The sequence below is a fragment of the Chiloscyllium plagiosum genome, unplaced genomic scaffold (genome assembly GCF_037043375.1).
Source record: "Chiloscyllium plagiosum isolate Xiang-an unplaced genomic scaffold, Cpla_swu_hap1 HiC_scaffold_24, whole genome shotgun sequence".
Taxonomy (NCBI): Eukaryota; Metazoa; Chordata; class Chondrichthyes; order Orectolobiformes; family Hemiscylliidae; genus Chiloscyllium; species Chiloscyllium plagiosum.
In genome coordinates this window covers 40782546-40794689 of record NW_028270162.1, presented here as the reverse complement: position 1 = coordinate 40794689, position 12144 = coordinate 40782546, and the positions used below count along the sequence as shown (strand labels likewise).

The 12144-nt window shown below is 37.7% G+C and overlaps 1 protein-coding gene across 2 annotated transcripts in view; it reads left to right on the top strand.

Moving 5' to 3' along the window:
• LOC122562734 (mediator of RNA polymerase II transcription subunit 13-like) overlaps positions 1 to 12144 on the top strand; it is a 237283-nt gene that overhangs the window by 215282 nt on the left and 9857 nt on the right. For both annotated transcript variants that reach the window (XM_043715858.2, XM_043715857.2), the window contains exons 19-27: positions 1590 to 1813; positions 3154 to 3346; positions 3625 to 4087; positions 4782 to 5001; positions 5258 to 5446; positions 6067 to 6290; positions 8054 to 8196; positions 9424 to 9582; positions 9722 to 9889. In XM_043715858.2, coding sequence (XP_043571793.1) covers positions 1590 to 1813; positions 3154 to 3346; positions 3625 to 4087; positions 4782 to 5001; positions 5258 to 5446; positions 6067 to 6290; positions 8054 to 8196; positions 9424 to 9582; positions 9722 to 9889 — 1983 coding nt within the window. The remainder of the gene's footprint in view (positions 1 to 1589; positions 1814 to 3153; positions 3347 to 3624; positions 4088 to 4781; positions 5002 to 5257; positions 5447 to 6066; positions 6291 to 8053; positions 8197 to 9423; positions 9583 to 9721; positions 9890 to 12144) is intronic.

Sequence of the window (12144 nt, the reverse complement as noted above, 5' to 3'; positions counted from 1 at the left end):
CAAAAAAATTGGTTAAACATGATTTCCCTTTCACAGAACCATACTGACTGCCTGATTAACTTGAACTTATCTAAGTGCCCTTTTTTAATATCATTTCTGATATTCCTTATGTCAAATGTTAAGCTGATTGGCCTGTAGTTCCCTGATTTTTGATATGAGCAGTTTTCTGCCCCATATATAAGGAAAGATGTGCTGGAGGGAGTCCAGAGGTTTACAGGAATGAAGGGCTTGTATTATGAGGAATTGTTGAGAACTCTGGGTCTGTACTTGACAGAATTTAGAAGGATGAGAGGGAATGTGATTAAAATGTACAGAATATTGAGAACTCTGGATGGAGTGGACGTGGAGAAAATGCTTCCACCAGTAAGACAGACTCAGAGTGAAGAGACAACTCTAGAACTGAGATGAGGAATTTCTTCAGCCAGAGGGTCGTTAATCTGTGGAATTCATTACCGCAGAGAGTTGGAACCCAAGTTACTGAGTCTGTTCAAGACAGACGGATAAGTTTTTGATTTGGTAAGGGGTTCAAGGGTTACTGGGAAAAGGCAAGAGAGTGGGATTGAGGAAAACATCAGCCATAATTGAGGGCCGAATGGCCTAATTCTGCTCTTAATCTTATATTCTTTTTGTCTGTGCCCTTTTTGAATGAAGGAGGTACATTCTCAATTTTCTAATCTAACAGAACCTTCAAAAAAACTAATTAATTTTGGAAAGTTTAAATCAGTATATTAATTGTCTCATTCAGTACTGCTTCTAAGACCCAAGGATGACGTCCATTAGGACCTGGGAGCCTGTCAGTTCACAGCTCCCACAATTTGTTCAGTACGCTGATGATTGTGCTTTCTAAGGTTCCTCCTTCCATTCTATTTCCTGACTTAGAGCTATTTCTGAGCTGTTACTGGTATCCTCACCAGTGAAGACTGATGTAAATTGTCAGTTCAATTCATGTTGTTTCCTTAATTAATAATGAGATAATTCTTCAGATAGATTTTCCAAAGAACCAATGCTCACTTAATGTTTTTGTAAACATTTGCAGAAACTCATACTTTCTGAATTTATATTTCTAGCTAGCTTTCTCATCTTTTCCCATGCCCCGTTAGTCTTTTGACCATTATTTTCTGTTTCTTCTGCCTAATCCTGTAGCCAGCCATTCATCATTGCATAATTGTGTTTTTTCTTTGTATGATACTATCTTCTAACTTTTTTAGCTCATGAGAATGGTGACTATTGTACTAACCCTGGTAGGTTTCGATAATTCTAAATAAACTGACAGGAAGAAGTAGAAAACTGAAAAGGAGTTTAGTTATAGCCTAGAGGAATGTATCTTGGTAGTAGTATTCATAATTTAGTACGATTGAAGATTAGAATAGTGAGATGATAAGGACAAAAAGCTAAGGTAATTTATTCAAAAACTGGGAAATATTTTAATCTGAGATGTTCTCAACTATAAGTATATATTGACTGTTAGAAAGTTACATTTAATTGTACCATAATACGAGGCAAAATGGTTGTGTGAAAGTAGTCCTGGTATTTACAAAATTCTGATGTTATCTCAAAATTTAAATGTTCCATAATTGTCTTTTGTTCAGGTTCAGAAGAATCACCAGAGCCACTTCCCATTCCCACACTGCTTCTGGGCTATGATAAAGACTTCCTGATGATCTCTCCTTTTGCACTGCCCTTTTGGGAGAAGCTGCTTCTCGAACCGTATGGTTCTCAGCGTGACGTAGCCTACATTGTGGTCTGTCCAGAAAATGAGGCCTTGCTCACTGGAGCCAAAAATTTCTTCAGGGATCTTAGTGCTGTATATGAGGTCAGAATAAATGCTCAACAGCAACAATGAAATGTATGCAATTGTCCAATGATGCTATTACTGTGGAATAAAAACTTAGAATATTGCAAGAATTTTGATTGTTACAAATAAATTAATATCCTTATCTAGTTTTTCAGTATCACTGATGCAAAAAAATTAAAGTTATTGGTAATTCAACATGGATAATTCACTGTTTTGGGCTTTCAGAAACTTCTACTGGTGTATTTCACTTGAAGTAACCTTCAGTATTTCAAAGCAAAGCTGAATAATTGTAATTTGAACCAAGGCTAAATGGGGAATGCACCTTTTTATAGAGTAAATGCAAAGTTGTTCAGGTCAAAAGTGCGGATAATTTTTTAAATTGTTACAATTGTGAAGTTCCCCAATTCATTAGAGTTCTCAATTAGATTCCTCAAACTGTTAAGCTTCCAGGATAGGATGGATGAACACTGATTCTTTGTCTGTTAACCCACCTCTTAATGGTTTGTAACAAGGTTATTTTAAAAAGGATCCTTTGTTCCAGACCTAAATGTCCCTATGTTTTAAAAGGAACGTATTTAACCAGAATATCTTGAATTAACAAATAGTGTATTTATTAATTACTATTTTTTTGACAAGACTTAATAATGCAACAGATACATGCAATCAGATTAGAAATGAGATGAGTTAAAAAAGATAAAAGTTTAATTTTTTAAAAATCAATCTCTGAATTGTTTGCCAAGAGTGGATTTTTGAGCTTTACAGCTGTTGTGGTGGAAGTTGCTGGTGACATTCTTAGTATGTGAACCATTGATATCATGAACCATAATTTTGCAGATTAGTCAAGTTTCTGTAGTCCTTGATACCTTTCAATTGTGAATGGAATCCACCATTTGAGCTTGTTGTTGATCTATTTCCTTTTTAACTGGTTTGAGTTGGGGTGTCTCTACTGGCATCACAGAGGTAACGAAGGGATAGTTCTTTAACTATGATCCTCACAGAATGCTAGTTTTAGTCCTCCTTTTAGAAACAATATATTTTGTAATTAAACGTTTTTTAATAAGTCTATAAACACTTTAGGGTTCTGATCCATCTTCATAACCAAATGTAAACAACATACATGATTAAACAGGAGTAGAATATATCTAGATTTACAAAAGGATAGAAGTTTTATCACTTGAATGTTTTAAGTGCTTAGTAAGATTTTGCATTGATAGTATCGGTTTATGGAAAACAGCTGACCAATTTTGAGTATATTTAGAATTTCAGGAAATGCAGGTGTGATCAACAGTTGTTTGCAATTTAATCAAAAATATTCTAAGTATTTGCATATTGACTTAGATGCTTTTTTGTTGTAACAGACATGCAGACTTGGTGAGCATAGACCAATCTGCAAAGTATTGAGAGATGGAATTATGCGGGTTGGTAAGAGTTCTGCAAAGAAGTTGGCAGATGAATCTGTTGATGAATGGTTCTCCCAAGCGTGGGTTAGCGATGAAAATGACAATCTTGCCAAGTTAAAGCTATATGCTCAAGTCTGTCGCCATCACTTGGGTAAGTAAAATAATTGATATCAATACTTCTGAAAAGAATGAACGATCTGTTCTCATTAAAGAAGAGCAACCTTGTTCTTGTAATTAATTGATTTATTTACAGCTTTATTGTAGGGTATTAATTTGTATGATACTGACATTGATTTGGTTTTTAGTTTTTTTTAATCAGTGAAGTGCAATGTATGTACATGTTTTTATAAGAAATATTGCTGAAAACCAATTTGGACTTGGTTCTTCAAAGTCTCTCTTTTTTTTAATGCCTTTTTCCTTATAATCCAGCACCTTACCTGGCTACACTTCAGTTGGACAACAGCCTGCTGATTCCACCTAAACACCAGCCAACATCATCTTCTGGTACCCAGGGGCAGGCAACAACTGGAAGCGCTGGGCCATCATTGGGAACTGGGGTTACTTCTGCACCAGTGACAACTGGCACCACAGCTACTGCCACAACCAGCACTGGCAGTAGCAATGCAACAACTGGCAGCACTGGTGTTGGAAGTGGGTCAACAGGTACCTGCTCCACTTCTACTACCTCCACTACCACCACAACCACTACTCCAGTTTTGCATCAAACAGGTACAATCCCATCCTCTTCAGGATTTGGTGGGACTGTTGGAGCTGCTCAGGTGCAGAGTGGTAGCTCAGGCACCAGTACCGAGAGGCCTCCAGCAAATACACCCAGTGGCAGTGGAGATTCAGATGCCCAGAGTTCTGCACAGCAGCAAGAAGTGCAAGAGAGGTAAGTGTGATGTAAAATAGATATTAGTGACAAACAAATCTATTTATAGGGATTTGTATGGACCTTATAACTCCAGTTAAGAGCTTGTATAATTACTCATTGGGATTTGTTAATAGGCAGCCTAAGGACTTCTGTAGTAACAGCAGTGTGAAGTATTTGAACCATGCTCGCTGGCATACTTGGTGTATGTATGATTTGTAAAATTTGAATAAATAATAGAGTAATGTGTAGTTACACATAGCTCATTGTGTACTTTCAAAATTTGGAAGCCACCAAAATTTACTTAATCATCTATTAGATATACTTTTTAACAAAATTACACAGTAGCAAATTGATTATGAAGTACATAATTGGTCTTTGAAAGTTCTTTCTAATAGTTCTTCAATTGAGAATTTTATCAACTCCCTTCAAAAAAAAATACATTGGAGCACATTGGGACACTGAGACCTTGGCGACTGGCTAAATGGAGAAAGATGAGGACAGGACAAGACCAGGCAAAAGCAATCATTGAGGAGCCAAGTTGTATCTGCACCTTGCTCATAGTAATGCCATGGGAGACTGCTAATAACCGAATTATTGATTTTCAGTGTGCCTTTTCATTTCAAATGGGACAATATGTTAAATTATGGGAATTCATAAATTAATTGAGCAATTGTTTGACTGTAATTTTGTATCATATGTTTTACTATTACAGTACCACAGAAAGGGAACGGATAGGAATTCCTACTGAAGCTGAGTCGGCTGACAGCAATGCATATCCACCAGCTGTCGTCATTTATCTTGTTGATCCTTTTACATATTCCTCAGAAGACGAGTCATCTTTTACTAGTGGATGGCTGTTAGGCCTGTTAAGGTGCTACATGGAGATGCTGGATAATCTACCAGAGCATATGAGGAATGCATTCACTGTCCAGGTAAATTGAAATTTAATCTTTTTTTATACATTGTACAGCAATTTTTAAAACTTGCTAAATGGTCCATAGCACTTCAATTTTTGTTTTTTATTCAACATTTTGGACTAATGCAGAACATTGGAATGGCTAACCTTCATCATACAGAGAAATTAAGTTGTAAATGAGCATGCTTCCCGCAATTTGAAATCTTCTATCATTTAAAGTTGTTACCTAGCAATATGATGCGTAGAAGTGTGAAACTTCTGTTTCATTTCAGATTGTGCCTTGCCAGTATCTACTACAACCAGTGAAAGATGATCACACTTTCTATATCCAGCACTTAAAATCACTGGCATTCTCGGTTTACACACAATGTAGACGGCCGCTTCCCACACAGATCCACATTAAATCACTAACTGGCTTTGGTCCTGCTTCCACAATAGATATGACCCTTAAGCATTCAGAGGTGCGTATTAGTTTGTAACTTCTGTTCCTGTTTACTGTTTATGCACTAATTATTGCACATCAGTCTTACTGTATGCATTTTGAGTAAAATTCTTTGAGTAAAAGGTCAGGTGTATACCATTTATAAAAATGTTAATTATTCTAACTTTTTGACAACTTGCTGTAGAGTTTGTTTCCATTTACATCCTCTTTTGATATCTGCTTGCGTTTCATGCTATCCTAAACGCAAGAGAAATCATCAATACACTGTTTAGTCTTCAGTTCTATTTCCTTCATACTTACAAGTATATTCTAAAATAATATAGACTGCTTCTGAAAGAATTATTTTATTATAGTGCTGTGGAACCTTTTGTCATCTGTAATAATTTAGTGATCAATTATGATTTCTTCTCATTGTGGCCTAATTTGTGTTGAGAGAATAGTAAAACAGCCCGCCTCATGTTCTCTTCTGATGCGTTAACTAATAGAAGCTGATACGTACTTTTCTTTAATTATTCCCTCCTTATTGTTAAGAATCTAGCTGTTGTTCAATCTGTTGTCGAAAGTTACTGTTTCTTTAACTATAAAAAGGAGAAACACATTTTCTTTGTACGGACTGTCAATTTTGTTTTTCAATTCCAGCGTCCCCATCCTATCCAGGTATATTCGCCACCTTATATCTTGGCACCAATTAAAGACAAACAAACAGAGCTAGGTGAGACATTTGGAGAGGCAAGCCAGAAATACAACGTGCTCTTTGTTGGTTATTGTTTATCACATGATCAGAGGTGGCTTCTAGCATCATGTACCGACCTTCACGGGGAATTACTGGAGACATGCATCCTGAACATTGATGTCCCAAACAGGTAACAGTTTAAGTCCAAGTTGACTTTACATTAAGAATCAAATTTACTTCAACTAGGTCAAAGGTAGTCTGCACAATAACAACATATTCACTAGTTTTTTTTAACGATTCATTCCTAAACTGACAAATACTTCAAATTATTTTGTTAAAACAATAATCAGCAGACATTGAACATAAAATAACTGCAACATAATATATTTTGAACATGTTGCTGTGCTGGCAAAATTACAGTTTAGCTTAACATCTATCTTGGGGAAGATGTTAGAAAATATTATTAACAATATTCTAGAAACATCAAGATGATTGGGCAGAGTCTACATTTTTTTTCTGAAATGGAATAGTATTTAATCAATTAATGGAGTTCTTTAGAAAATTATTGCTGTGCATTTATTGTTCTTGGATATCCATGAGGCATTTAATATGTTATCACATCAAAGATTATTATGGGAAATAAAATCTCAATGTATAGCGGGCAATATTTTGGTATGAATGGAATATTAGCCAGTAAACAGGAAACAGTATATTTAAATGGGTCATTTTCCAGTTGGCACAATATGTGCCACAGTGCTCAATTTTGGGGCCTCAACATTTTGCAATCTATATAAATTAGATTAGATTAGATTAGATTAGATTACAGTGTGGAAACAGGCCCTTCGGCCCAACAAGTCCACACCGACCCGCCGAAGCGAAACCCACCCATACCCCTACATTTACCCCTTACCTAACACTACGGACAATTTAGCATGGCCAATTCACCTGACCCTGCACATCTTTGTGACTGTGGGAGGAAACCGGAGCACCCGGAGGAAACCCACGCAGACACGGGGAGAATGTGCAAACTCCACACAGTCAGTTGCCTGAGGCGGGAATCGAACCCGGGTCTCTGGCGCTGTGAGGCAGCAGTGCTAACCACTGTGCCACCGTGCCGCCCCAAATTACTTCGAGGAAGTGGTCAAAGGTATGGCTGTTAAATCTGTTGCTGACACAAGGGTAGGTAGGAAAGTCATTTGTGAAGTGGAAGTAACTCGGCTTCAAAGAGATCAGGAAGAATGAGCAGATAAAGGTCTGCCAGATAGAATATACTGTGAGAAAATGTGAAATTGTCCATATTGGTAGGAAGAATAAAAATATGTTCTCTCAGGTGAGAGATTCGAGAGCTCTGTGTTCAAGTAATCAGCTTATTTTTGATCTCATTGAATGACAATAGACTTGAGGGGCCAAGTGACCTACTCCTCCCAATTTGTATGTTTGTTTGTATGTGTTAATTACAGTATGAATCTGTTTCTTTGGAGTTTGGTTTTTGTCACAGTCTGTTTGATAGTTCCTTTCTTTTCAGACTATGAACAAGAAGCTTAAACCTGATAGTGACTAAATATGACTCAAACAGAGTTCTGGGGCTTGTGTCTAAATGCAGCACTATTGGATTGACTCATAAGCATTCTGTCTTCTGTCGATGATGCATTTTTTCAATGATAAGCAGGTAGTTTAGAAATAATCAAAAGAGAGATGTGGCCTCTGCGTCACAGTACAATTCTGTGCTTAGTTTCACTTAAAGGATAGTGTGAATTTATCTTTTAAAAGCAACTGTGGTGCATTCACTCTGAATTTTAATTGATGAGAATTTGGAACAAATATGTGTGATAGCACATTATAATATTCATTCGTGTCTGTGCACGCTAACAGATACAGGGAGCAACTTAGCTTTGCCAGAAATTGCAAGGTACAAAGCTGAAGCATTGAACTAACACAACATAATGTTTTCAGGTCAAGGAGAAGTAAAGTGCCTGCTCGTAAAATTGGCTTGCAGAAACTATGGGAATGGTGTGTTGGAATTATGCAGATGACATCACTGCCATGGAGAATTGTAATGGGGAGACTTGGAAGAGTAGGTCATGGAGAACTGAAAGGTAGGGAACTTTGAATTAAAGCTGAAATTATTTTTTTACATACCTTAAAACTTCAGAAAATATTTTCGGAAATCATTGTCCATCCTTATTTCTTGTCGTGCAATTGTAACAGTCTTCAAATATGCCAATAATCAGTCAGTTTGTTTATGTTCAAGCGTCAATGAATTTGTGCATTCAGTTATTTATCAGACAGTTAAAATGAGAATAAAGTCCCTACATTTGATTGGTTTTATACAGTTTAACAAAATATGGATAAAGTATTTGGCAAGTATTTTCTTGCACTTCACCACTGCTCTACCAATTTGTGATTGAGAGAAAATGAGGACTGCCGATGATGGAAAGTCAGTGTCGAAACGTGTGGCACTGGAAAAGCACAGCAAGTCATGCAGCATCCGAGGAGCAGGAGAGTCCATGTTTCAGGCATAAGCCCTTCATTAGGAATGATGAAGGGCTTATGCCCGTAACATTGTCTCTCCTGCTCCTCAGATGCTGCCTGACCTGCAGAGTTTTTCCAGCGCCACCCTTTTCAACAGTACCTATTTGTGGACAGTCGTCTTTAAACCATGATGTGGAGGTGCCAGTGTTGGACCGAGGTGGATAAGGTCACAAGTCACGTGGCACCAGATTATAGTCCACCAGGATTATTTGAAATCACAAGCTTTTGGAGCTTTGCTCCTTCATTCACCTGATGCTGAAGGATTGCTCTGAAAGCTGTTGATTTCAAATAAACCTCTTGGACTACAACCTGGTATCGTGTGACTTCTGACCTCCTTTAAACCAAGCTGTTTTATTAAAGATTTTTTAAAAAGATGTAACGAATTATTGGTTAAAATAGCAGTAAAGCATCCTCAAGTTATGGTGTGTATTAAATGTATGAACAACCATGTAAGTTCTAAAGGGACAGTAACACATTGTTTTGCAAATTGGAGATGATTTTTTTTATCCCTCAAATACATATCTGACTCTGTGAAGGGTACATTTCAGACAATCAAATGCTTGTTGCAATTACCCACTCGTTCATTTTATTGCAAAGTTGTGCTCTTAATTTTCTGATGTATGTGCCCAAAAGGGAAACTCTTGCATTCTTCTAAAATGCAAAAATAGCTCACTGAGATGGGCATATATATATATATATGGCATTTTAGGTAAATTTGTTTGCTAAATACAGCCTAAAGAAAACTTGGGTTTCCTTTTTTTTTTAACTTAACAAAATTAATCTTTCTGCAGATTGGAGTATCCTAATTGGGCGACGCTCGCTACAGTCTACCAGTAAACAATTGAAGGAGACTTGCACAATGTGTGGTATATCTGCAGCAGATTCTCCCACAATTCTCAGTGCCTGCTTGGTTGCCCTGGAGCCACAGGGTTCATTTGTTGTTATGCCTGGTACGGATTTTGTTTTGAAAAGAAATTTTGAATATTTAGTGGAACATGCATTGCATAATAGTTTCAATGTAATTTCACAATTGGTATCTCATTAAGTTAAACTCGAATTGACAATTATTTGTGTTTTGGAACTCTTAAGATGCTGTCACAATGGGTTCTGTGTTTGGGCGTGGTACAGCTCTCAACTTGCAAACATCTCAGTTGAACACCCCACAAGATGCATCCTGTACGCACATTCTGGTTTTTCCAACATCTGCTGCTACGGTTGTTGCCAATACTGAAGCTTTGGAAGCTCTTGGTAACCAAGGTGAGTAGACCTATTTAATGACTGTAATTGAGTTTATTACAGCTGCAGAATGTGCAATTCCCAATTAACCGTGTTTTGGTGAAGAAGCTGGTTGCAACCAAAAGGTTTTATTATTGTGAAAAGTGAAGAAAACTGATTTGTAAAAAAAAAAAATATATTCCTGTCAGTTTATGGTGATGGACTTTTCTGCTTAGTGCAAGGACAATACTTTCCAACGAGGAATTGTGTTTTCAGTGCAGAATGAGAAGTAGACAGATTTTTCACTCTTTCCACTCCTTGTTGGACAGCAACAGGTTATTGAATTTTTAAATTGAAAATTTACGAGGATGGTGTATTAGCAGTTGAGTCTGTCCTTGTCTCTGTAATTTTTAAGGATTAAGCCAGGCAGGTGAACTCAAATTTAACAAGTTAATTTTATTGTGCTATAACCTAATCCAAGTTCAAAGAAACATTAAAACAAAAATTTGTAAATGCACCCTACTTCTCACTAACACTTCAACCGAAAAAGCCAAAAATAATATCAAAGTATCAGAGATTAAACAGGACAATGTTTTAAAAATGTATTTTAAGAAAAGAAAAAATCAGTAAGGATTCCTTGTATCCCAATATGCTAGTTCTTCAAATAAAACAGTGGTTTGATCTTGTGAAACAAGCACAGAAAATGCTCGAGAAATTTACTAAGTCTGACAACAAATATGGAGAAAGAATCGGACTTCCTCAGAAGTAATATTGGACTCCACATTAACTTTGTTTCTGTCTCCACAGTGCTGACAGACCTGCTGGGTTTCTGCAGCACTTTGTTTCAGATTTCCAGCGTCCTTAATATTTTGCTTTTATTTAGTTTGGTGTTGTGGCTGGTATGTCTGTTCTCTTATGGAGGGTATCATTGTAGAACTTCAATGGCTTTCAGTAAAGTTCTGTCTATTGGAAGCCACGAGATATGTCATTTGAGCTTTTAGAATCATAGAGATGTGTACAGCATGGAAACAGGCCCTTCGGTCTAACCCATCCATGCCGACCAGATATCCCAACCCAATCTAGTCCCACCTGCCACCATATCCCTCCAAACCCTTCCTATTCATATACCCATCCAAATGCTTCTTAAATATTGCAATTTTACCAGCCTCCACCACTTCCTCTAGCAGCTCATTCCATACACAAACCACCCTCTGTGTGGAAAAAGTTGCCCCTTAGGTATCTCTAGTTGCCCCTCTAGTTCTGGACTCCCTGACCCCAGGGAAAAGACTTTGCCTATTTACCCTATCCATGCCCCTCATAATTTTGTAAACCTCTATAAGGTCACCCCTCAACCTCTGATGCTCCAGGGAAAACAGCCCCAGTCTGTTCAGCCTCTCCCTATAGCTCAAATCCTCCAGCCCTGGCAACACCCTTGTAAATCTTTTCTGAACCCTTTCAAGTTTCACAACATCTTTCCGATAGGAAGGAGACCAGAATTGCATGCAATATTCCAACAGTGGCCTAACCAATGACTTGTACAGCCGCAACATGACCTCCCAACTCCTGTACTCAATACTTTGACCAATAAAGGAAAGCATACCAAACTCCGTCTTCTCTATCCTATCTATCTGCTACTCCACTTTCAAGGAGCTATGAACCTGCACTCCATGGTCTTTTTGTTCGGCAACATTCCCCTAGGACCTTGCCATTAAGTGTATAAGTCCTGCTAAGATTTGCTTTCCCAAAATGCAGCACCTCGCATTTATCTGAATTAAACTCCATCTGCCAATTCTCAGCCCATTGGCCCATCTGGTCAAGATCCTATTGTACGATGAGGTAACCCTCTTCACTGTCCACCACACCTCCAATTTTGGTGTCACCTGCAAACTTACTAACTGTGCCTCTTATGCTCGTATACAAATCATTTATGTAAATGACAAAAGGTAGAGGACCCAGCACCGATCCTTGTAGCACTCCACTGGTCACAGGCCTCCAGTCTGAAAAACAATCCACCACCACCACCCTCTGTCTTCTACTTTTGAGCCAGTTCTGTATCGAAATGGCTAGTTCCCCCTGTATTCCATGAGATCTAACCTTGCTAATCAGTCTCCCATGGGGAACCTTGTCGAATGTCTTACTGAAGTCCATATAGATCACATCTATGCTCTGCCCTCATCAATCCTCTTTGTTACTGCTTCAAAAAATTCAATCAAGTTTGTGAGACATGATTTCCCATGCACAAAGTCATGTTGACTATCCCTAAACAGTCCTTGCCTTTCCAAATGCATGTATATCCT